The following is a 25,336-nucleotide window of genomic DNA, read 5'->3' on the forward strand; positions in this document are numbered from 1 at the left end:
GAAATCAGTAATCACAGGTATACAAATCATTCAGCAGTCATTAGCCCAAAAACAAACAAAATTAATCAAATAAAAGTTAATCAACAAAGTAACCAGAAACCATCAAGGTTATATATCAAAATATAAAAGTTAACCAATTAAACTACAAACCAACAGAGTTAACCAGAATTCATGAGTACAGAGTTCTTGAAATGTTAAAATAGAAAAGATGCAAATGTTTACTATGAAGTGCTATCCTAAACATGAAATGCAAGTGCCTAAAGGTGCCTAAATGGTGATCTTGGATGATCCAGACCTCCTCCTTGTTAGGCGAAACTACGTAGGATCCACTTCTTTTTCTTTTTCAGTTTCCTCATCATTATCACTGTTTTCAGTTGTTGGAGCCTTGCTCTTATCTTGTAGCTGAGAACTGGAAGCATAAACTTTTGGAGTGGATTCAGTTTGTGAAGTTTGCTCAGTTGGCTCAGTTCTAGCCTTCTTTTGATGCGTATTCTCATCTTCTTGAGGGATAGGAGGTACAAGCAAGTTTCTTTTGTCAATGAAAGTGATTTGTTGCTCAGGTGACAGGGTCATCATTAGACTATCTTCAAGAAAGAGAATGTGTTGTTTGAGATCTTCAAACAAGGAAATGACTTCATGAGTAGATGAGGAAGGGTGAGTGGATAATTTTTTTGGAATGGATGGTAAAAGGTAAAACAAATTGAGACTAATCTCGGGGAGTTCTGGGGGTGACAAGAGTTTCATGACGACTCTTTGTCCTAAATTCCAAAACAGACTCCTTGTAGCACCAATAACCATAAAAAAATCTCAGATTTTTTCTTTCAAAATAAGTTTTTGAGAAGATGGTAGATGCACTCTCTTTTGGTGACATTTCAGTGAAAGAAATCTTAAAGTGAGCAAAGATTGGAGTTAAAAATTTTTCATAAGAAAGTTTCCTACGGCTGTTAGTGCTGATTTTAAGCAGGAATTTGCACATTACAAAGCCAAAATCAATGCGGACTTTTTCAACAAAATAGTAAAACAAGTAAAGCTCCATTTTGTTGGCATCAGTTCTATGACCATCAATAGGGACCAACAAGTTTGAAATTATGGTGAACATGATCAAATTTTGAGAATTGAGATCCTTCAACCTTGCTTCAACGGGTGTATTAAGGCGTGTTTGAAAATATATCATCAATTTTGCAACATGAAAATGATGATAGGTAGAAGGAAACTCTTCATATGAGAAAAAATTTATAATTTTTTCTTTAAAATCTTATTTAATTTTGATCTTTAAAATAGCATTGACAGTGTCAGGATTGAAAGTAATATTGACTGAATTGACTCGAGAAACAAGATCAGTGTATGAGCTACCCTTTCTAAGATTAGCAAAGAATTGATGAAACATATCAGGATAATAGGTGTAGGAAATTGTCAGAATGTAAGTTCATTTTTTGAATTCAAAAAACTTAAGAACAGGTTCAAGGTCAAGTTTATGAAATTCAGAAAGGAGAATGGTTCTCTGAGTGATGAAACCCTTCTGTGAGATCAATTCAAACCTCTCCCCGACATCATCATCAATGAATTTGGATAATGGAGTATGTTCTACTTCAGGTTGAGCCTCAGGTTGCGCTTTGACAGGGCGTTTCCTCTTTCCACTGCGTTGAGCAATTGGTACATCAGTCCGTACATCAGACCTTGTTCTTGGTGATTTCCTGGTGGAAGGCTCAGCAGTTTGTTGTTCCTCAACAGTTTGCTCAATAGTTTACTGTTCCTCAATTTGCTCAACAGAAGGCTCAGCATTTTGCCGTTTCTTTCTGGTAGACGGTTTTATTTTTTCACCACGAGTTTCTGTTCCTTTTCTGGGTGATTTTGTGATGGAGGGCTCGACAATTTTGACATGTTCATCTCTAAGCCGGATAGTGCGTTCGACACCAACAGATCCTCCTCTTGTTCTAACCATGATAATATGCAGGATATTTTTGTTGTAGAGTATGATGCAAATGTGTATGAGATGGACTTAGAGTGCGGTATAGACTACAATGTATGCTTGAATCATCTAGAAGGAGTGAATTTTGAGTGACTAGGGTTTCGGTTGAAAATTGGGATTTATGTGGTGGTTGGCAGTTAAAGGAAGTTATAAGGGCTAATGGACACTCAAGAGGGATGTGATGGTGTTGGACAAATCAATTTCTTAGAACTTGTTCAGAAGAGAGATGAATTTTTAAAATTTGAAAGTGGGAGAAGAGGAAGGGTTGCGTCCGAAATAACGGTTTAAAATAAACTAAATGAATGAGAGAACTGCTTTATAATACACATATTTTGAGTGTCGGACGGCCAAATGAAAAGAAGTGTCCGACACCACCGTCCGAAACAAAATTTTCTGAAAAAATGGCTTAGAACATTGTCGGATGTCTGTTCAACAGATATCGGATGTCCGATAAAGTGTGACCAGAGAATTTTCAGAAAAACTTTTCCAAAATGCCCAATTTTGTTCTAAAAAATACAAACTGATCCACTGGAAGGGCTTTCGTAAGAATGTTAGCACCTGCTCTCAGCCAGGGGCCATACTGATTATCAACATTCCCTCCTGATGTTTCTTGCTGGTTGGTGCAAGTCCTTTCTCCATGACCCACAAATCCACAGTTATAGCAAAAATCAGAACATCTTTCATACTTAAATGCCACCCATTTCAAAGTACCCTCAGTTTTCACTATGGTCCCTCTAAGAAGAGGTTTTGATAGATCCGCTAGCACAAACATTTTCAAATGCCTACATTCCTTTCCCCCTATTTGGGGGATTATAACATCCTTAACCTGTTTGAACACTGCCCCTATCTTACGTCCAACCTCTTTAGTAACCCAATATACTGGTAAATTCCACACCTGTACCTACAAAGGTGTCATCTTGAAAGTTTCCATATTTCCTTCTATTCCTTCCTCCCATCTGTTCAAAACCAAAACTTGGTTATCTATTACCCAAGGCCCTCTTTCCACTCTCATTTCCCTATCCTCAGGGTTAGGGATGTTGAACTGGAATAGATTCGGTCCCAAATCTAAGACAGCTAAATTTTTGGGATATCCCCATGCTACCGTGACAAAGTTTTTCACCCTTGTGAAACTCGCTATCTTCTCTTCCATTATTCTCCCTATTATACTGTCCTTACACTCTCTTACTCCATTTTCCAGATCCCCTAAGTCTAACATAGCTCTAGAGAGTTCATTCCCAGCTAGTGAGAACTTTTGTATCATTTCACTCAAATCCACTTCCATAGATATAAACAGAGGTACTACGGGGGAAAACCCACTCTCGGGTAAAGGAAATGAGTCCACAGACACTATCACCAGAGGAGACTGAAGAGATTAGTCAGAGAAAAAAGGATCAGACTACCGAGCAAGACGGAGCTCAGAGTCCTAACTCAGCTGAAAGACCTAGGCGAAACAACTAGACAGGAAGCAGAAAGAAAAGAAAGAAAGGCAACTACTTCACCCAAGAACCAAGAATACTTAAGCAGGAAAAAAGCTCGGGATACATATAATACCTCAATAACTGGAGCTATGGCAGCGAGAAGAAAAACCCACTATCAAGTTCAACTTGATTTGCAGCTTCATAAATGCTACTCTCCTCGTCCTTCTGTAACTCATATTTCTTGTCAATCCAGAGAATCGATATTTTTAGTTGCATCAACACTTTGCAATTACTATGTCCGAACTAGAAAATTATGGAAATCCGTTTTTTGGATGTTAGGAAAGGTGTTGAATTCTTGTACTTTGCCGAGATTTGTGAGTTTGGAAGTTTGAAAACTTTTGAAAACCCACCAATGGGGGGAAAGTGCTCTCAAGAAGAGAGAAAGGTGCTCTCAATGAGAGAAAAACTGCAAGGCTTTGTATTTGTATGACAATAATTGAGTGGTTGTAGGCTTTTGTGTAGCTTTTGTTTCTGTTCAATGTTTTGTTTGGCCTTTTCGGTTCATTTTTTGAGTAAAAGTTAAAAAAAAGCAGTGAAATATTTGGTATTCAATTGTTAGGTTTTCCTCTGTTCAATTATTAGGTGTAAGCAATGAAAATTCCTCGGTTCAATTTCCTCTGTTCAATTCTATTCATGAGTTGCCGACTCGACTTCGAGTCGAATTCTAGAATTTGGCCGACATCTTCATACACTATTTTGACTTTGTCAATAACGTCCGAGTCTGCACGATTCACATCCGATATAGACTTATCGGTGATTTGGGGATCGGTATCATACCTATCCCCCACGTTCCGGTTATGATACGATTCGGTCGAGTTGGTGAACCCTGGATACCACAAGAACCCTCATAGCTGTTGATGCTTCATAGGTCTGCTTGGCTTTTGCTGAAAATAGTGAAGCCATTAGGGTGGGAATTTTTGGTAACAGACAGCGGAAAACACTGAAGGTTGTCTATGATGTTGTTGGAGGGAAACTTGGGTCTGGAGCTGGTGGATGCTCTTGAATTATGCTAAAACAAGAGAAAATTTTTGAATTACCTTAAAAACGGCAATGATGAGCTATCCTGGAAAGGACATATATCTGTTTATGGAGAACTATCTGTTATGAAAAATAACACGTTGCTAATCTAAAACTTTCTATTGTGAGAGTATAGCTGTGTATGAAGTTGATACTCTTCCAATTGGCAAAGTTTTTCTTTATCATTTTGTCTAAGTTTATGCAAAACAATGGTAGGATCTAATTTCTAAACAAATGGTAGAATTCTTACTTTTTAACCTTCAAGGCAGAAACTCGTGCCATCTTGTCACCCAAGAAGGATGCTATCTACTTGGTTGAATTTGACTGATCTTTTCTTTGATTTTCATTATGTGTTTCTAAAAGTTTATGCCTAGATTATTCTATAATTTGTTTGTGATATTTACTTGGTTATTTGATACTATTATTTTGAAAAAGTTTATTAGTACTTTTGCTTTTATAATCATGATTAATTAGTCATTAATTGTGATAATCTCAATGCATTAAATTAGCAATAAAAATTAAAATTTAACACTAGTTTAAAAAAGTACTAAACTTAGGGAATACAGTCATGAGAATAGAAGTGCACTTTTATAGGTTTGGAAGTTTATTCTATGTAATTTTATAGAAGTAATGGACTTGTAACTAATTTTATAATCACAAGAGTAGGTGTCGTTCAGTTACACGTATAGTTGATTTAATACAAGAGTGAGTTTCACATACATTAACAAATTATGTGATAATTAGCCAAGGTGATAACACTCAATTAAATGGTAGATCCATTTACAAGAGTAGTTAGGAATTCAATAACAGTAGGAGCTACAAATTGTTAGTTTTTATTACTTTAATTTCATATTTATAATGTAAATTTCATTTCTTGCATTTGTGATAGTTGAAATAATAAAGAAGTTCAAAAATTATCAATTTTTTCTTTGGTAGAAAATGGATAAATTAGATTAAAAGAAGGTAACCAATAGAGCTTAGAAGTTATCAAGTACAGTCATCTTTGGCAAAGCTAAGCTCCTAATATCGTCCAAAAGTAGGGTGGATACAAAAGTTGGGCACTGGGGACAAACAACAAAAAGACAATTTTGCAAACTACGCTCTTTCGCCAATACGTTTGCACAATAGTTGGCTTCACGGAAATTATGCTTCAATGTGGTTTGCTGAAACTGCACAATTAATCTCCTACAATCCATTAAAAGAAATTTAGTTCATGAGTATCAGTAGTGTTCATCTTTAATAGATTAACCAGCACTCGAGAGTCAAGTTCAATCTCCAGCAGAGGAATAATTAATTGGGCTGCTAAATTGAGGCCATCCACAAGCCCCCAACACTCAGCAGCTAGACTTAATGCAGAGCCTAATCTCCTTGAGAAGCTAGTAATCCAACTTCCCTGACAATCTCTAATTAAACCCCAGCTCCAGAGCATCCAGAGCTCAAAGAAGCCTAGTAAAGAGTTATATCCCATATTGGTTTGAGAGTTGGAAAAAAACAGTTAATATGTAAGAAAGGGTCCCAGTCCTAATAGGTTAAACTTTTGAGTCAAAGTTTGGTTCTTGATTTATATATTGAGGCTTTCTGATGAACTCTCTCGAGATGTTTCTTCCCAACAAGTGGTATCAGAGTTTCTGATTGTGAGACTAGACTACTCATGGGCAAATGGATTCTTCTCGGAATTGGGCTGATGAAAATTTTCTTTTTGGTGATGAACCAAAGTGCCAATGAGTTTAGTTGGTGTTGGACTAGGTGTGCTATAGATTTGACAGAGGATCCGGTTGGTATTAGACCAAGGAGCCAAGGATTGGAAAGGGTTCGGAATTCAGTTTGGATATTGAAAAAGAGTGGCGTCCAAGATTGGGAAAAAGGTGATCTTAGGTGTTAAATAAGCTTGCGTTGAGTATTAAAATGGGTTCGAACAAGAATTTGTAAACTTGGGTTCAATGTAGAGAGTCACTCATGAAGGGGGAGATTGCTAGATTCATAAGTAAAAAATTGTGTCCAACATTGGTTTGAGAGATAGAGAAAAAGAGGTTAATAGATAAGGATCTGAGACTTATCAGTTTCAACTTTTGGATAAAAAATGGGTTCTTGATTTATATATTGCACCTTTTTTGTGGACTTTCTCGAGATGTTTTTCCTTAACAAAGACAAAACGTCAATATTTAACTTGTACTATGAAATAGGTGGGGGTGACTCGTGAACAAGAATTTCCTTTTTTTTGGTGTTGGAATTAGCTATGGGATGCAAGTAAAAGAATCAAGATAAAACATTTAGGCAATTTATAACAGGGTCCACATGTTGCTTTTGTGCTTCAAAAAATTTCTTGTTGGTGTTGTACCAGAGAGTCCAACAATAAATGGGGTATACTCAATAAATGATATGTATATTTGTAGAAAATGGAGTATTTAGGTTTTAAAATTTGGAGTGAAGGAAAAACTTCATCAATAAAAAAAAAGATATTCTTCATAGGGAAATAGCAACATATATGCTTAACCATTAAAAAAAACTTTTAGCATGTTATTGTCAAAATCTGTTACCGTAATACAAATTAAAGAGGAGAAAAAAGAATTCTAAGTATATTATGGAAAATAAGGAAAGGGAAAAGGTTCATATGATAATTTTCTTCTAGTGAGAGCATGATTTTCCTTTTTCTACCCACATACATTTGACTGTGGAAGAATGTTAGATACTTCTCCTAAGGTTTGTGCTAATATCATATAGCACCCCTGAAGTAAGCAATGTTTTTAAAACTTAAGAGGTAGCAAGTGATATTAAGACAAACCTCAGGTGAAGTTTGTGAAATTATCCCTACGATCATTAATCATCACGAAGCAATTTGTAAGTTTCATGAGTATGGGATAGAATTGCTTCCAACCCTTAATTGAAAGGAGGTTATTTGAAATTAAGCCAAATTTCTAAGATTATTTATACATTGTCCTCATCACAAATGTGTCAACTACTTAATTTTGGTGTCCTCGGAATGATCTGCAGGGAGGTAGTTAATTAGTTGAGTTCACACCATAATTAGCCAAAAAATCTTATATGCCAACTACACTTTTCAACCTCTACCCAAAACAAAAAAAAAAAAACCTCTACCAAAAAAAAAGCTCCACCAAGAAGAAAAAAAATAATTTCCTATAATATATTATGGCCGATATTAATCTATTCAAAGTGGGACAATATAAGCCAGGAGACACAAAGCAAGTGAGAAACTATACTGTTTAGATTGGTTTCTCATGCACTTACTTGTACGTGTATGTATTTTTCGTAGCCTTGATGACAATGTATCAAGGTTGTTTGTCTTACGTCATTAATTAAGAGATTTATTATAAACTCAAGGGGGTTGCTATCTTGATTAAGATTTTCCCCTTGTTTTCTCTCACATTCATTTTTCCTTTTTTTTGTGTGATTCAATCTCCGATAAACTCACTACCAATTACACTTGTCCTCTTTTAAAGTGCAATTCCAACAAAAAGCAAAATGTATTAAGTAATAGGTTTGATTGCAAGTTGCTCTCCTGTAAGGTGAGTTGATTAGCAAATTATTCCTATAATTAGAAGACATACAAATTATACTTGCAAACAAACAAAAAATCATGTCACTTAGATCTCGTAGGCAGAGGGATGGTGGGTGGTTCAGGGGGATGGAGTGTAAGTGAGAGATCCTTGTTTGAACTCTCCCACTTATACTAAAAAAAATAGTATAAAAAAAGTTTCTCTTAGTTTTTGTGTATAAAGGTGTGAAAAGTTAGTCATAGAGAAAAATATAGTATTAAACTAAATTCTTTGCCCCAATTTAGCCATCTTATGAATTAAATCTTCCAATTTCTCATAGAAACCTCTAATAGCCCTATATTACGTAGATCAAAAAGGGGCAAAACATCAAAACAAGATTGGAGAGAAGAGAAACACCAAAAAAGCAGCTTTAAGCTACAAGCTCCTAGTAGTTAGTATAGAAGTAGAATAAGATACTGTACTTTAGCTCAACTACTCTTGTACTTGTAGTTAGATTTCGATGAAGAGCTAAAGAGCAAGATGGAGAGTTGAAACTTACATAATAAGGGTGACTTCTCTCCTATTACTTTCTTTTTCGTAGTTCATTTCATGTTTACTTACAACATAAATGTGGTCTTTTCTTTGATTTTTATTTTGTGTTTCTAAATGTTTATGCCAAGAGTTATGGTTGAACCTTTTATGACTTGTTTGTGATATTTACTTGATTATTTGATGTTATTATTTTGAACAAGTTATTTAGTATTTCTAGTTTTATAATCATGATTTAATGGCCATTAATATTGATAATTTCAAGGTGTTAAGTCAACGATTTAAACTGGGATTTGATGCTAGTTTAAATAAGTGCTAAATTTAGAGAGTACACTTACGAGAATAGTGTGCATCTTTGTGGTCTTGGTCTCTTATTCCATGTAATTTCATAGAAGTAAAGAATCTATAGTTAATTTAATGACCACGAGAGTAGGTATCGTTTAGCTACACGTATAGTTGATATACTATGAGAGTTGGTTTCACATACATTAGGAAACTATATGACAATTTGCCAAGATGATAACACTTAATTAACCGGTAGATCCATTACAAGAGTAGTTAGGAATTCCATGACACTAGAAAATTTTAATTATTAGTTTTTACTACTTTAATTTCGTGTTTGTAGTGTAAATTTAATTTTTTGCATTTGTGATTGTCTAAATAATAAAGGAATTGGAAAATCATCGGTAGTTGATCATTTTTCCATCTAGAATTGACACATAAATCCCTTATGCCCGATAAATGATATATATACTTGTAAAAAATAGGGTATTTAGGTTTTAAAATTTGAACTGAAAGAAAAATCTTGTCAATAGAAAAAGATATTCTTCATAGGGAAATAGCAATATATATGCTTAACCATTAAAAATAGTTTTTTAGCGTGTTGTCGTCAAAATTTTTACTATAATAGAAATGGAAGAGGAAAAAAAATAAGAATTCTAAGTATATTATGGAAAAGAAGAAAAGGGAAAAGGATCATGTGACGCCCTCACTTTTCCCTAAGGCGCACCAAAGGGTATCCGCGGAACGCCTGCCTAGCTCTCGCCAGGACTCAAGCAATAAACGTTCAAACTTAAAGCGATACTAGATGCCACAATCAAATTGGTACAAATACATATAGTGCGGAAGCGTTCATGCTTAACAATATCCATTCATTATCCAACCCGCACGTCGGGCGTTCATAATACAACTTAAATTCCAAAATATACATCACATATATCCGAATGATACATTAAACTTCCAAAAGTACAATCATAAAGGGGTTCAAGCCAAAATACACTTGAAACCCTAAAATAAAATATATCCAAAAGGAGATTTCTCCGGGTAAACTCCATTTCCAGTCCTGTTAAGGAAAACAAATCTACAGGGTGAGCAAAACGCTCGTGAGGCCAAAGACACATATGCAAGCACGTAGTTCAAGTAACAATCCCAATTACAAGCTAAGCAATAATATGTTTCAATAATTAACAATTTACCGGAAAGTAAACGGAAACAATTCAAGGATATAGGAGCTCTCAAGAGCTATATTCCACTTGCACGATCAATAACCTCCACGAATTGACACTCCGTCAATCGGGTAGGTTTTGTCCGTAGAACTCCACTTAACCTGTCCCCTTTCACCTTACATACCCCTGTATCGGGCCCGCCTATCATTTGTTTGTGGCGATACTACTCGAGTATGCCAAGCAAGACCTCTCATTAGGTCAAACTTATATATTTCATGGCTCGCCAAGATTCCCGACCAAGCCCATGCCGGCTCGAGTCCAAGGTCGGCCAATGAGATGTGGGCGTCCCTATGTGCAATTGTGTGCCGAGGAGATTCACTCCAACGAAGTATGCAGCCATAGCATACCATATAATGTATCAAGCATTGATACGTACAAGCAATCGATGTATCCAAGCAATCGATATATTCAAGAAATTTGATCATGAGTTAAATCATTTCGAATGAGAACGAGTGCGATAAAGTACACACTCGACTCCATTTCCCAAAATCTCAAGTATCAATAACAAGTAATCACGTATTGAATTCACAGGAATTCAAGTAACGCACACTTGACACTCACCAAGTAAAACGAGCAGAAAAAGGCACTCGAAGTTTAAGCGTCTACCGTGAGATTCTCTTGTGGGTCCTCGTGTGCGCCTGACCAAATAATAGTGAAGCATCACTCATATATCCCAATTGTTAAGGAAGATTGTACACTAGTACAATCTAAGGAAATTTCATGAAATCGAACCTCAATTACTCGTAAATCGAGATTCAATTAGAGTTTCTTAAAGTACAAGAGCGATCGAGTTTTCATTTTGGAAAATCAGGTATAGCATGTTCAAGTAATATCGAAGGAATAAGGAGTGCTTGAAAACTCCCTTCCTTTGGAATTCGGAAAATTTTCAGTTTTGATATGATATTTTGAAAAATCGTATCTCACATTCTACATATCAAAAATTGAAAAACTTGGTACCGTTGGAAACCTTTTTGAAAGTACTAAAAGTTCTTAGAAGACACTTTTCCATGAATCTAAGTGGAAGATATTCAAAAATGGGCTTAAAGTTGCTGTTCCAGAACACTCAGAATTGAGCCGGGGTTGGTTTTTCTCTAACTTTGGAAATTCGGCAAAATTCACACGTTGCGAGCTAGCCTCTGAAATTTGTACCTCAATTAGAGTTACAAGTAAGGTTTATAACAGAAAAAGTAGATTAAGGATCGGAGTTTCGAGCCCCGAGATACGGTAGCTCGAAGTTTGGGAAAATTCAAAACTGGTGAACAAATTTCCAGATTTGAGCTTCCAACTTTGGGACTTTAGTTAGGTATCGAAATGGACTTGGATTGGTACAAAATTCGGCAGTATAATACTCCTATATAAAAAGTATCCCTCTATCAAATTCATGGAAAAATACCTTCGGGAAGGTAGTCAATCAAACACCCAAAGTTTCGAAAATACTAAGACAAAACTACCTTGAACCTTTTGTTTTCCATTTTAAACATTTGGTCAAGGAAAAATTCCTCAAACATGGCTCATTAGTGTAGGCAAAGCCTAAGGAATATTCATGGTACATTTGGTAAGTGTTTAGCACCAAAATATTCAGTTAGCAAGTCTATACCAAGCCTTGCATCAAATCTGTCCAAAAGTCAGGGTTTTCAAGAGCATGACAGGTTCCGTATTTTGATCACAAATCACTCAAATTAACTCAGAATTTGGCATGGTTTATGGCGTTGGAAAACACATTCATAGAGTTATAATTTCACAGAAGAAATCATTTTGAAATTCGGCACACAACTAGCTCGAATTCGAGCCACAAGTTGCAGCCTCAGCATTTCGTTCCAGTAAAACAGAGAAACAGAACAGCCGAATTTAAATGGTTGGTTCGGCTCACATACATGGAACCAGAATGTGTATTTTATACCGTCAGAAAGGTTGGAATGTCTAGTTTCAAATGCCATTGACGGCACTTGATTTTGACATCGGAGCACAAAATTATGGCCGAAACACGAAAGCTGGTCAGAGCATTACAGAAACAGTTCCAGATTTACTAGCTTTGTGAAATCAATTCATTTGACCCACCAAACCTCAATATTTTTCAATGAAATTTTATACACTATCTATACAACATATAAACATCATATATAAGTCATTACAACCCCAAAATTCCGCAGAAATAGATACGTTCAAAGCAGGGGCAGAATTGGAACTTTTCCTCTCATGCATTTCTTGAAGTTCATACTACTAATACACCATTAATCTACCATTTTGAGCACTAAACCAACATTAAATTCATCATCAATCATCACATCAGCCATCAAGACAAAGGGTGGGAGTTTATAGAGCCCACCTTCCAAATTTTCAACAATAACAACCACCCATATGAATATCCAAACTTAAAGGTGTTAAACAACCTCTATAAACCAAGTTTAGAGTGTTGGATCATTACCTACTTTGGTTTGATGTTCAAGCAGAATTTCGGCCCCCCTTTACTCCAGCAAAACCGTGATTTTCAGCTCCCCTTTGCAGCTCAAATGATCCTTAAGTGTTAAGCCACGTGTGGTTTAAGTTGGGTGTGAATTGGATGAAGATTTGGTGATGGAATTTGCAAAACTTGGAGTTGTTTTGTTGCAGCTGATGTTTCGGCCAAATGAGAAAGAAAGAGGCGTGTGATATGCTGAAATAAAGCTTCTAAAGTAAGCTTAAATTGTGGTCACAATTCGCCGAAAGTCAACTCTCTCTTGCGCGTGTACGCGCGCATTTTGGGCTCGATTCCTTTCGAGTTTATTTCACTAATGCACTAAACCTCTAATGCACTTATATTCATATAAATATTATTCACTCTTAATTGTCCCAAAATAATGGTCTAAAGTCCCTCAATTAATCGTGCGCGTGAAAACGCGTATTTTCAATTTAGGCGCGATAAAGTGAAACCTTCGAGAAATTCTTATAACGATCGTACCACTAACTATCACTTGAGTACTTAAACCTAAATTTACCTATTTTAAAACCATTGTACATGTCTCCAATTTTCCAGGCTTAATGTACTCCCAATTGGTTAAATTTTCCAAACGCGTTTTCACTTTTTCACTAAACAAGCTTCTAAGAAAATAATTTTTAAAACGAGACACTTTAAAAATATAACGAAGCTATAATACCATGTACTTAGGTCTAATAAGGTTAGAAAATATTATTCGTGGCAAAAATCCAAATAAATAATTAATTGAGCCAAAATTAGGGATTTAAAAATAATAGATTTTCGAGTCCTCACAGATCATGTGATAATTTTCTTCTAAGGAGCTGAAAAACCATTGCCAGTTATTTTACATACTTCTCCTGAGGTTTGTGCTAAAATCAATTAGCACCCCTAAAGTAAGCAATGTTTCTAAAGCTTAAGGGATGCCAAGTGATATTAGCACAAACCTCAGGTGAGGTTTGATAAATTATCCCTATGATCATTATCATCACGAAGCAATTTATAAGTTTCATGAGTACGGGAGATGAATTGCTTCTAACCCTTGATTGCAAGGAGGTTATTTGAAATTAAGCCAAATTTGTAAGATTACTTTATACATTGTCCTCATCACGTATGTGTCTAGTTCTTATTTTTCAAGTCTTGGGAGTTATCTGCACGGAGGTAGTTAATTAGTTGGGTTCACACTATAATTTGCAAAAAAAAAAAAAAGATCTTATATGCCAACAACGGTTTCCAAACTGCCTAAAAAAAGCTCCACCAAAAAGAAAAAATGAAAATAATTTCCTAAAATATATTATGGATGATATTAATCTATTCAAAGTGGGACATTAATCGGATAGGTATTAATCCGCATGTATAAGCCAGGAGAAACATGAAAAAATGAGCATATTCCCACTTTTATAATAATATAGATTAGATTAAATTAGGTATTAGATTCTATATCATATTAGATTATACTATTTCTTTCGAGTAACAAGGACTCTTGTAGACTTTCAACATTTGTCTTATGCCCTGACATGATGTATGAATTTTTGCTGTATTTGATCATGATTTTTTAGAGACGTTCCTTTGTCGAGCTACAATTACACTAGCACTTCATGCTCAAGTAATAATGCTTGTGTTACCGGAAAAAACAGCAACAGTTCTTCCGGGATGAAAGATGGAAAATGTGAGAGTGCAAAAATTTGTCAGCAGCTCTTCATATAAATGTAAAATCTAGTCCTAGAAAATTGACAAAAGGGTTCTTGATCACCCCAAAAGATAACTAACAAAGCAAAAATAAATAAAACAAACACATTTAATATATGTAGTTCAGTCAAATTTTCCAATGTCCAAGCAATTCTTCATATAAATATACGTAAGGTCGAGTTCCAAGAAATTAGTGAAAGGGTTCTTGACAACCCTAAAAGACAAATAATAAAGCAAAAATAAATAACATAGAGACATAAAATTTATGTGGTTCGATCAAATAGACTTATATCTGCGGATGCAGAATTTACTGATTCGATCAAATTGACCTATATCTATATGAGGAGGAATAAAATTTCACTATAAATAAGAAAGTACAAATGTCTTAGTAAAGTGTTCAAAGATGCAAAAGCAACTGACACTAAAGTGCAAGAGAGTCTAAAATATTTTTATTACAAAAATACTCAATGATTCAAAGGCTCAAATAGCCCACTTAAAACTCATTTGATTTGATGCATTTATTCTCACGAAAGACCCACTCTATTTATAGCCAATGACGAGACTTTCTCTTTGCACCAAATTTTAAAAAGCTAAATATCTAATTTTATACAAGAATACAAATCGTTTATCAGTATAGAAATATTAGATGTCGATCCCTCAGGGAACATTATCAATTACCGATAGGCTTTGAATTCCTTTATTATTTAAATTATCACAAATGCATGAATATAAATCTACATTATAAACATGAAATTAAAGGAGTAAAACCAACCTTTAAAAGCTCCTAGGGGCATGAAATTCCAAACTACTCTTTCAAGTAAATTTACTAATTAATTGATTGTTATTATTTGACTAAACATGGCAGGATTTCCTAATGTACGCAATACCCGCTCTTGCCAGTTTACCTATCATACCTATAGATAATTCATACCTATTCTCATAGTTATGAAATCAACTATAAGTTCATTACTTCTATGAAATTACATGGAATTACTACCAAAACCACAAAAATTGCACCTCTAATTTCATGAGTACACTCTCTAGATCTAGTGCTTTTTTGAACTAGTGGTAAATCACAACTTTCATTGATGATACAACATTTTTAGATAATCACAACTAGTGGCCAATTAATCATGATTGAAATAGCAAGAGTGCTAAATAACTTACACAAGAAATAACTCAAAAAACTATGAAAAAATCACATAACAATAATAAATAGTTCACTATCCCTAGATACACAAACTAGCAAGACATAAATGAAATACAAAGAATAAGCAAACTTGTATTATAACTAAACATAAGATTTGATACAAGAAATAAAGTAATAGGAAAGATGTCACCATTATCACATGAGATTCCAAACTCTTTATCATCATCCTTCATCTCCTCCTTTGTTTAGTTAGATATATAAGAATTGGATAACTACACTAATCTACACTCCTAAACTAATGAACTAAGAAATTCTAATGAAAAAAAAATGTATTTTGTATAGTTTCTCTAGACTCCAAAATTGTTAGAAATGTTATCCAAGATCTTTATTTATAGAAGATCAAAACTGCAATCAATCATGTTAAAGTTGATACAAGTTGGCTATTAGAATTGTTAAAAGATGATTCTTAAAATCTCCATTTTTTTTTTCAGAAAAGTTGTTAAAAAACTTGAATGAATAAGCTCCAAGTTGCTCTACAACTTGCAGAATTGAGATCAGGATCTGTGAGGCAGGAAACAGGGGGTGTACCTCAGGTGTTGAGTCCCGTATCCAGTCATTTGCAGGTTTGACACTTTCGATGAATTTTCAATTTTGTCCTATTTTTATTTTTTGCTCCACCAGTACCCTTACAAGAGTTCTTTAGCTTTGGCCTTGGGTATTAGACTTTTCTTTTTTTTTTTTTTTTTTTTTTTGCAAAAGAACCCTCAACAGGAATAAATTAGATAGATCCATAAAAAGAAAAATATTAAAGTTAGCATATTCATACTTTTTTCATAGCATAGATTACAATATATTTGGTATTAGATTATATATCACTATAGATTAGATTTAGATTTAGGATGTGTCAACGTTTTGGTATGTGGCTTCCAGCAAAAACCAATGAATGAAGCGTAAATAAACTCCAAAAAACCAATACCATTTTGTACTAAATTTCCTTTCAAGTCTTAAATATAGGATGCCTCGAAGTTATGATACGTCTCAGAGTTGTCCCATGCCTCTTGGTAGACTTGGTCAAGTCTTCGGCTTAGAAGTAAGGCAAAAACTTGGGCTGGCCCAAAGTTTGCCACATGTTCAATTTTTGGAACAACAAAATTTGGGCCACACAGTATGTAGAGGAGTCTTTCCAAATGTTTGCCTAGTTGGTCAGCCGTGTCTTGGACGCAACAGCAAGACCAGTGTATTATGGGTCAAGATTACTGGCCCTTGAAACGTACCTCTAATATATCCATGGAATATGTAAAAGGGCTTTAGAAATGCATTTTTGTCAAACGCATATTGCATAAATTTTGAGCATTTTAAAAAGGGAAAATCGTATGGATTACAGCTATTCTAAAAAAGTTCAAAAGCAAATAAAAATTCTAACACAGTTGCTCTTATCAGTAAATCAATCTGATTTAGCGTATATCCTTTTGTTCAAATTGGCCATTCCTAAGCCAATTTAAGCTCTTTCCTTTTTTTTTTTTTTTTCCCACAGCTGCATGACTTCACAAGCCTCAAAGACGTCTCCAAAGGGGACGAAGAAAATAACGATGATTTTAAAAGCTTATAGCTAATAATATTAAATATCATATTGAATGGTCAATTTCCAAAGAGAAATTATAAGAATTGCCTAAAGCACAAACATTAACGTACTATTTTGTTCTGTTAACTAGTCAAAATTTCTTTTAACAAACGAATGACTAGTTTCCATATATTAGTATACTGTTAGTATAAGATTTTTTTTTTTTTTGATAAGACAGAAGCCAATTTTATTAATAAACTAGTTGAAAATCGTTTAACACAATTTGCTTGACAAAGAAAACTGTACTATTGACAAAAATACATAGATCATGTCACAAATATATGTGATCTAAAAAATCATTAAATTTAATGGAGTTATAGAATAAAAAAGATTACGCTGTCAATTACAAACCATCAAATATGACTAATTGTATGATCTATTTCACAAATATGTATGCGTGTCAATTCCCTTAAATCTGCTATTCAACTAGTTCAAATTCAAAACTGATTCTGAGATCTAACGAGAAGACTCAAGAAATCTCAAATCTAATACATATATCTGAAACAACTCTTAGATCTGAGAAAATAAATAAATAAATTAAATAAAACTCCCACTAGAATAGTTTATAAGAAAAGAAAACCCTCACTAATAAACACTAGGAGAGAGAAACTCTCACTAAAATAGCCTAGGATAGACTTTATTAAACATAAAACAAAAACAGAGGAAGAGGAACTTTTATATTTACTATTAAATAACACGAATGTCCTATAATAAATTAATTCTTAGTTTTCCTATTTTACGTATGATTACTATAATTTAAAACAGCAACCAGAAAACACTATACACATGGCAATAAAAAACAAACAAAAGGAATTCAACTGTCCATGCAATTCTATGTAAACTAGATTGATTACGGTAAAAGAAACACAAATACAATCGAATTTTTTCAATCGTCAGTTGATCATCATTGATTCCCTTCCCCAACTCCACTCGAACATTTATTTATTCATCAATATCTACGTCCCCAAACAACTTGATCCGATCCTATTTCAAACATCAACTCCTCCCCAACCTCCATTGTTTCAAGGTAAGTTCTATTTATTTTTTCTTTTTACTTTAGAATTTCTTTTATGATATTTTAGATCTTAGTCAGTTATGCTTATTCTAATTTTATAATTGTGAAGTTTATGGCAATTACTAACATTTCAGTTATTCTCATTCTAAATTTATAATATCTAGAACTTTATAATTATATTTTTGGCATTAATCTGAAAGCAGAAATAAATCAAACTAGGTTAACTGTTTAGTTAAATGTGATGTTTATAGTTAACTTAAAAAAAATCAGATGATGAAATGTTTCATCTTATCAGACAGCAAAATAAAAAATGCTTCCCAAAAAATTGATTTCTTTTTCAAGCGAATATGTTTGAATATTAGCCTCTCCTAAATGAAAATTCTTCTAGATATTAGAGTGAAATGTTATTTGCACTTCCATTTGTGTTAATCACACTTTCACTATCGTTTCTATCATATGATTTTTATTTATTAAACTATATGATAAAAAAAATGGTAGCAGTGCAATTAACAAAAAACTGGAGTGCAAATGAGTGGATACCATTGTGTGGCCAAAAATTATATGGTTGCATCACAAATACAATTTCCAATACAATTTTTTATTTTCTCAATCACCTTTTTATCCCACATACATTATATAATAAAAAGCACTACCGTAATTATTTCAAATAATCTCCTATACAAACACATCCATTTTTTCATATTAGATTACATATCATATTAGCTAGATTACATTAAGGGTGTGTCCACTTTTTGGTGTGTATATTCTGCCGAAAACCAGCTGAATGAAGCATACATAATCTCCCAAAAGCTTTTTTGATTTTGTACTAAATATTTTCTCAACATCTGTTATAAAAAAGGACTGTTATAAATATAGTATGTCTCAACATCTGTCCCATGCCATTACATGATGTTTGAATGTTTTTTGTATTTTGGTTTGGAAGAATTTGTTTCCGTCGTTTTGTCCTGTTGGGAGACTTGACCAAGTCCTCGGCTTGGTATTAAGATTCATAGGTCAGTCGTGTGGTGGACACAATAGCCAGATTTTGGTATCATGTGGGTCAAGATGACTAGAAAAATGTACATTTTGAGGTTGAGAAATCCTTTTGTCGAAGATATATTGTAGTATAAGTTTTGAGCATTTTAAACAGTGAAAATCATAAAGAGTTCTAAAAAAAAGTTCAAAAGCAAATAAAAATTCTCAGACAATTGTTCCTACAGTAAATCAATTTGATTAATCATGTACCCTTTTATTCAAATAGGCCTTTCCTAAGGTAATTTAAACTTTTTTTTTCTTTTTTGCACTTGTGCATGAATTCCACAAACCTCAAAAACGTCTCCTAAAGGGGAGAAAGAAAATAAGGAGATTTTAAAAAATTCTTAGCCAATAATATTAAATGTCATATTGACGAGTCAACTTCCAAAGAGAAATAAAAAGAATTTGCCTAGAGCATAAAGGAGGTTAACGTGCTCTTTAGTTCAGTTTACAAGTCAAGTCAACCTTGGTAACGGTCGTCTCCAAGTACAGTGGCAAAAGAAAAGCATGCCAACCCTAAAAGGCAGAACACCCGAAGTCTTCCCTCAGTTCCACGTCAATAGCACCTTTTCTCTCCTCTTGTTACTAGTACTAGTGCAAGTACTGTACTAGTATATAAGAATGACTCCTCCTCTCATATTTACGCACGCAGTCACAAAAGTGTCACACTTGCACACTATCCATGGCACTTGCACAATTGCCTTCTACCAGCAATCGTCTATCTTTCTTTAAATCTACTTTGTTTTGGTTAATTTGTTCTAGTGTTGCAATTTCTCATGGAGTGGAAAAGCCAGCAAAACCTCATTATCATACGGTGAATGTGAGTTCACTGTTGCCAAAGCCATATTGCACAGGACATACCAAAGGTGCGTATATCTAGCATGTTCTATCCTTTAATAATTTCTGCTATAGTTTCTTGATAACTATGTACTGTACTATTTGAGTTTGACAAATATTAGGTACGTCTGATCTATTGCGATTTTAATATGTATATAGTCATGAATAGAAAAATTTTATGTCTGTCCAGAGCAACTACTTGACAAATATAGTAGTTGCGTTAGGATTAATAAAAGAGTTCTATATGAATATATAAGAGTTTTACTTAGTTCCATTTAACATGTGAGGAAGGCCTCACCTAATATGTGAATTAGCAAGTAGGGCCTTTATGTATTCGCGTTAAACTTTTCATTGATTATGGATTAATAACTGGACAATGCCAAGTTGTTGATTTGGACCAATATAAAATTTCTACTCATAAATAACATGTACTTATGTAAGAAATTTTATTTTACTATTACGTATATCACATGATCCATATGTTGGTTTGGTTGCTATCGAACCTATCTAAGGATTCGCGCTGTAGTTTTTATTTTCCTACCATTTTAGCCTAGATTGGTTTGGCCAATATAAAGTGTACAACACATGAATAATGATTCTTGATTTCTTTCCTGCTTTTTTGCTTAGCTTAATCAGGATACTAGATTGTGCTGAAAAGTAGAATCTAACAAGATTTTGGTTATCCGCAGGCTCTTCTGTAGGATCACGAAAGATGGTAGTAACATCTAAACGTGGACCATGCTCACAAATCCCTCGTACAAAGGAAATTTCTGCTTATGAAGAATCTTTGCTCGAGGATGAAAACAGAGTCCGGTCACTGAATAAGAGAGCCTCAAATGTCCATTCAAAAGCTGCTGATTCAGGATCAAGAACCCAAACATCTGATTCAATCCCATTTAGTGGAGAATACATTACTACCATTGGTTTAGGCACTCCCAAAGTAGACTACCAAGTAATAATTGACACAGGTAGTGACCCCACTTGGGTACGCTGCAAACCATGCTCAAAAGGCTGCAAATCTGAAAACAGTCTGTTTGATCCTTCGAAGTCTTCCACTTATTTAAACGGTTCCTGCAAACCTAACTCTGTAAATGGTGCATTCGGTATGAACTATTTAGACAAAACTTATTCTAGAGGATATTGGGGATGTGACAAACTGTCCCTGGAACCATCAGATGTGTTTGAAAGGTTTCAATTTGGTTGTGGTTTAATTACTGAGGGGGGTTCTGGCAATTTTGCTAATGGAGATGGGTTGCTTGGACTAGGCAGAGGTGATCTTTCAATTGTTTCCCAGACTGCTTCAAAATTCGCCAAAACTTTCAGCTATTGTCTTCCTAAAACTTCCAGTTCCAAGGGGCATATAGACTTTGGCGATCGTGCAAGATCAGCAACTTCATCTTCTGGATTAAAATTCACGAATCTGATCGAACCTCCACAAAACATTCCGCGAAGTTATAATCGCAGCTCCCTATACTTTCTGGAATTGCTTGGCATCAGTGTGGCGGGAAGCAGATTGGATGTTCCACCTACAATATTTACATCAGTAGGAACTGTGATCGACTCCGGAACAGTTATCACTTACCTACCGCCATCAGCATATACTGCTTTAAGTAAGAACTTTAAGCAATCAATGGCTGCTTATCCACCAGCACCATCTCAGGAGAAGTTAGACACATGCTACAATGTGAAGGGGTATGGAAGCATTCAGTTACCTGAAATTACACTCCATTTTGGAGGTGCGACTGATGTAAGCTTGAATCCATCAGGAATTGTGTGGATAGCAAAGAAGAATCGATACATATGGTGCTTAGGATTTGCAGCAAATAAAAAATCTGAAGACCTTACTATTATTGGTAATAATCAGCAGCGAGAACTCGATATTCTCTATGACATAGATGCCGGAAAAATAGGCTTTGGAACAAAACCTTGCGGAGATTGAGAAACAAAATCTTGCTCTCCATAGAATTTTGTACCTTTTCTTTTCTTGAATATTTGTGAGCCATCAGCAAGACTGATGGCATATGTAATTCAACATATATTTTACTTTACAAATTTCAAATTGGAAGTCTTTAGTTTCCCATATTACGCAATGATTTCTTAATTTAGGCATTGCATAGGAATTCACTCATATAACTAAAACAATTGGCTGCTGAGAACTTGTGACCATTTTAAGTTGCTTTTCAAATACTAAAAAACATAGCTAGTATTCAGGAAACTTTAATAAGTTGACACTAACAAGGAACCCAAAATAATTGGTAGCAGAACTGATAACAGTAGAAACTTTGACAGACATAGGTTGATTAACATGTTAATGACTCATTAATCCCAAAAAATTGAGACTCAAATCTCTTTATCACATCGTGAGATTGATGGCATATCAATGTCTGGTCAACTATCCTGAAGTGGAAGCCACGTTTCTCATAGGGAATGTAGAGTACCTTACCTGACGTCCACTTTTTGTGCCCAGAGATAGAAGGGAACAGTATACCAAATCCTGATGACATCTTCAAAGCCAATTTTTGGCACGTTGATATGTAGTAACCAGCCAGCCGCTGACATACCTTCCTTTCAATCCTTTACTCTGGAAATTAGCTATTCAATATGAAACACAATGAGAAATTTGATTCCAAAGAACATGGGGACCTGTCAAGCTCTACTACTGGTTACTACCTCAGATGTCTTCAGCAAATCCATTTGATTATGGCATAGTTAATTATAGTGGCCAGCGTATTTTTTCAAACACAGGAATGGGACATTTGCAGTTGGCAGAAATGATTCTTTGGTTGCTCTCAAACTTACAAAGGGGATAGCCAGGCAGAGTTGACAGAGGTGATCTTTCAGTTGTTTCTCAAACTATTACAAATTTTGGCTAAATCCTTAAATTGACAAGTTGTTGCTCAGGATATGTGGTGGACTGCAAGATCCACAACTTCCTCTTCTGCTTTGAAGTTCAAATATCTGACATGACAGCTTCTGTTGGGATTCAAGCGCAGAATACATGACTATTGATACATCAAGAATATAACAATTTAATGACAAACAAATCACAACCATGAAAGATAAATGATACACAAAATTTAACGTGATTTGACTTCATCATTGAGCCTGCGTCCACAGAGAGAGAAATCCGTTCTTTATTATGGAAAAAAAAATCCTATACAAGAATATAATTTGAACTCAAATTCAACCTTATATATCATCTCTCATCTTCCAAAAACCCTTTCTCTACCCATGTATAAGGCTACATGTCGCTTTTGTGTGCCATTTTATAGTATGCCAACCCTAACCTATGTATAAGTTACATTACTTGATCAACATCCAAGTAATAAGCTAATTCCTAATCTTATACATAATAGGAAATAATTTCTATTCCTATACTCATACAAATAGGAAATTCACTTTGGCCATTATTTCAGGTAACTAAAATCAATAAGAACACTAGTTACCTCCACGCAAAACAAAAACCTGTTTAAAAGAAATTAAACCAATTTCATAACAAATTTCTACCTTGATGAATATTTCTTTTAGTAACAATTTGCTTTTAACTACCAAATAATATTGTACTGAACTAAACATCCGAATCAATACAATGCTGACACCCAATTAATTCAATTGACAAATAAATATGTGTAATTACCCCGAGTCTAACCTCCTCTTAACTCGTGAGAAGATGCCTCAATTCACCATTTCCCTTCGTAGAATTTCTTCTCACCACCACTTGCAATTCAGGATCCCTTTTTATGAGCTCTATTTCTAACCATTGAGGCAACCAAGTGGTAAAATCATCATACTTCTCCCATCCTCAGGACTGTCTCGCCATATGTGGTTTCCAAAACACTACATGTAGTAAAACTCATAATCATCAGAGTCTTCTAACATTTGGAAATTAGATTCTTTTATTTCTTTAGAACACATGCCACACCACCCAAAAAACATAACTGAAATCTAAAAACCATTGAGATGAAATATCAACTATTGGATTTATGAGAAAGTCTCCACCAATTCACATCCAAAATCAATATTAGACTTCACCTTTTCCTTGACCTTTGAATCACATATCTAGATTCATACTGTCAAATATTTTCATACTTTCTGACTTTCCATCATTTGCTTTCAATGCTTCTTGTCAAATCCTTGAAACAAAGATACCATCATTAAATTATTGAATTAGTAATAGCCACCAATCTACTTAATTTCAATAGTCAATCAGAATCTAACCACAAACCCTGTTCTGATACTAGTTGTTAAGATCCAAGTACGAAATATACGACTATTGAAACATCAAGAATACAATAATTTAATGACAAATAAGTCTCAAGAATAAAAGATAAATGCATATAAGATTTAACGTAGTTCAACTCTATCATTGAACCTGCGTTCACAGAAAAAAACATATTCTTTATTATGAAAAAAAAATCTTATACAAGAATATAACTTGAAATCAAACTCAACTCTTATATATCATTTCTCATCTTCCAATAGCCCTCTCTCAATCCATGTATAAGGTTATATATCGCCCTTATATGCCACTTTATAGTATGCCAACCCCCACCTATTTATAAGTTACATTACTTGGCCAATATCCAAATCCAAATAATAATAGAAAATAACTGCTAATTCCAAATCTTATACATAATAGAAAATAACTTCTATTCCTATATTCATACAAATAGGAAATCTCTTGACTATTACTTCAAGTAACTAAAACCAATAAGAAAACTAGTTATTTCCACACAAAATAAAAAACCTGTCTAAAGGAAATTAAGCTAATTTCCTAACACCTTTGAAAATTCAATCAAATTATAGTCAAGGATCCTTTATGCGTTTGGAACTCCTTGGCATCAGTGTTGCTGAAAGTAAATTGAAAGTTTCTGCGAGTCTTTACATCTGTGGGAACTCTTTGGTAACAGTTGTCTCATGCTTGACAGAAACAGTATCTGATTCTCTGCACACCAATTTTAAGCAATCAATAGCTGAATATTCACTATGAATTATCTTTGAATAACTTAGATTTTATAATCACAATGGGTTGCAACTTGCAAGCATTCAGTTCCCTAAAAAATATATTGTGATACATTTCACAGGTAAGATGGGACCGATGGAGCTTGAACCTATCAAAAACTGCAGAAAAAATGGTAAATTCGGTGTTTAAAATTTATCATGAACAAAATTTCAATTAATGTTACCACTACTGGGATTAATCATCAGCCCAAAATGGATATTCTTTTTGATATAGATGCAGAAAATGTAGGTGGTGGGATGAAACCCTGTTGGTGTGCAGAACAATTACCTCTATTTCATATAATTTTCTACTCTTCCTTTTCTTGAATAATGTTAGATCCTCTGTCCCCAGCAAAAATGTTGGCTAATATAATTCAACTACAGTTGTTCAAATTTCAGTTTGAAAGTCTCCATTTTCTTCAAGGTGCTATGATTCTTAACTCTTAATATGTCATAGACTACAACAGTTGCGATTCTTAGTATGGCAGTTGGGACCCTGAACAAGCCCCTTCCTGCTCCAAGAA

At 34.4% G+C, this 25,336-nt stretch overlaps 1 protein-coding gene and 2 long non-coding RNA genes across 3 annotated transcripts; 1 reads left to right on the top strand and 2 right to left on the bottom strand.

The window, feature by feature from the left end:
- Positions 1 to 9,595: 9,595 nt before the first annotated feature.
- On the bottom strand, positions 9,596 to 12,639 carry LOC113705471 (uncharacterized). Its single transcript, XR_003451888.2, has 2 exons — positions 12,438 to 12,639; positions 9,596 to 9,849 (listed from the first exon to the last, which is right to left on the bottom strand). It is a non-coding gene; the product is annotated as an uncharacterized lncRNA (long non-coding RNA).
- A 6,978-nt stretch (positions 12,640 to 19,617) lies between these two features.
- Positions 19,618 to 21,891, top strand: LOC113706681 (aspartyl protease family protein At5g10770-like). Its single transcript, XM_027228620.2, has 2 exons — positions 19,618 to 19,840; positions 20,501 to 21,891. The coding sequence occupies exons 1-2, from the start codon at positions 19,657 to 19,659 to the stop codon at positions 21,748 to 21,750; spliced, it is 1,434 nt and encodes a 477-aa protein (XP_027084421.1). The 5' UTR covers positions 19,618 to 19,656; the 3' UTR covers positions 21,751 to 21,891.
- Positions 21,892 to 24,481: 2,590 nt separating this feature from the next.
- LOC140013624 (uncharacterized) lies at positions 24,482 to 25,324 on the bottom strand. The gene is made up of 2 exons (XR_011820447.1): positions 25,102 to 25,324; positions 24,482 to 24,756 (listed from the first exon to the last, which is right to left on the bottom strand). It is a non-coding gene; the product is annotated as an uncharacterized lncRNA (long non-coding RNA).
- Positions 25,325 to 25,336: the final 12 nt, after the last annotated feature.

The sequence above is a fragment of the Coffea arabica genome, chromosome 8c, assembly GCF_036785885.1.
Source record: "Coffea arabica cultivar ET-39 chromosome 8c, Coffea Arabica ET-39 HiFi, whole genome shotgun sequence".
Classification (NCBI taxonomy): domain Eukaryota; kingdom Viridiplantae; phylum Streptophyta; class Magnoliopsida; order Gentianales; family Rubiaceae; genus Coffea; species Coffea arabica.

Bases quoted from the DNA above. Each gene is read 5' to 3' on its own strand.
- LOC113706681 (XM_027228620.2), top strand. From the start codon at position 19,657: ATGGCACTTGCACAATTGCCTTCTACCAGCAATCGTCTATCTTTCTTT. The intron at 19,841-20,500 runs GTGCGTATATCT...GGTTATCCGCAG, and splicing joins TTGCACAGGACATACCAAAG to GCTCTTCTGTAGGATCACGA.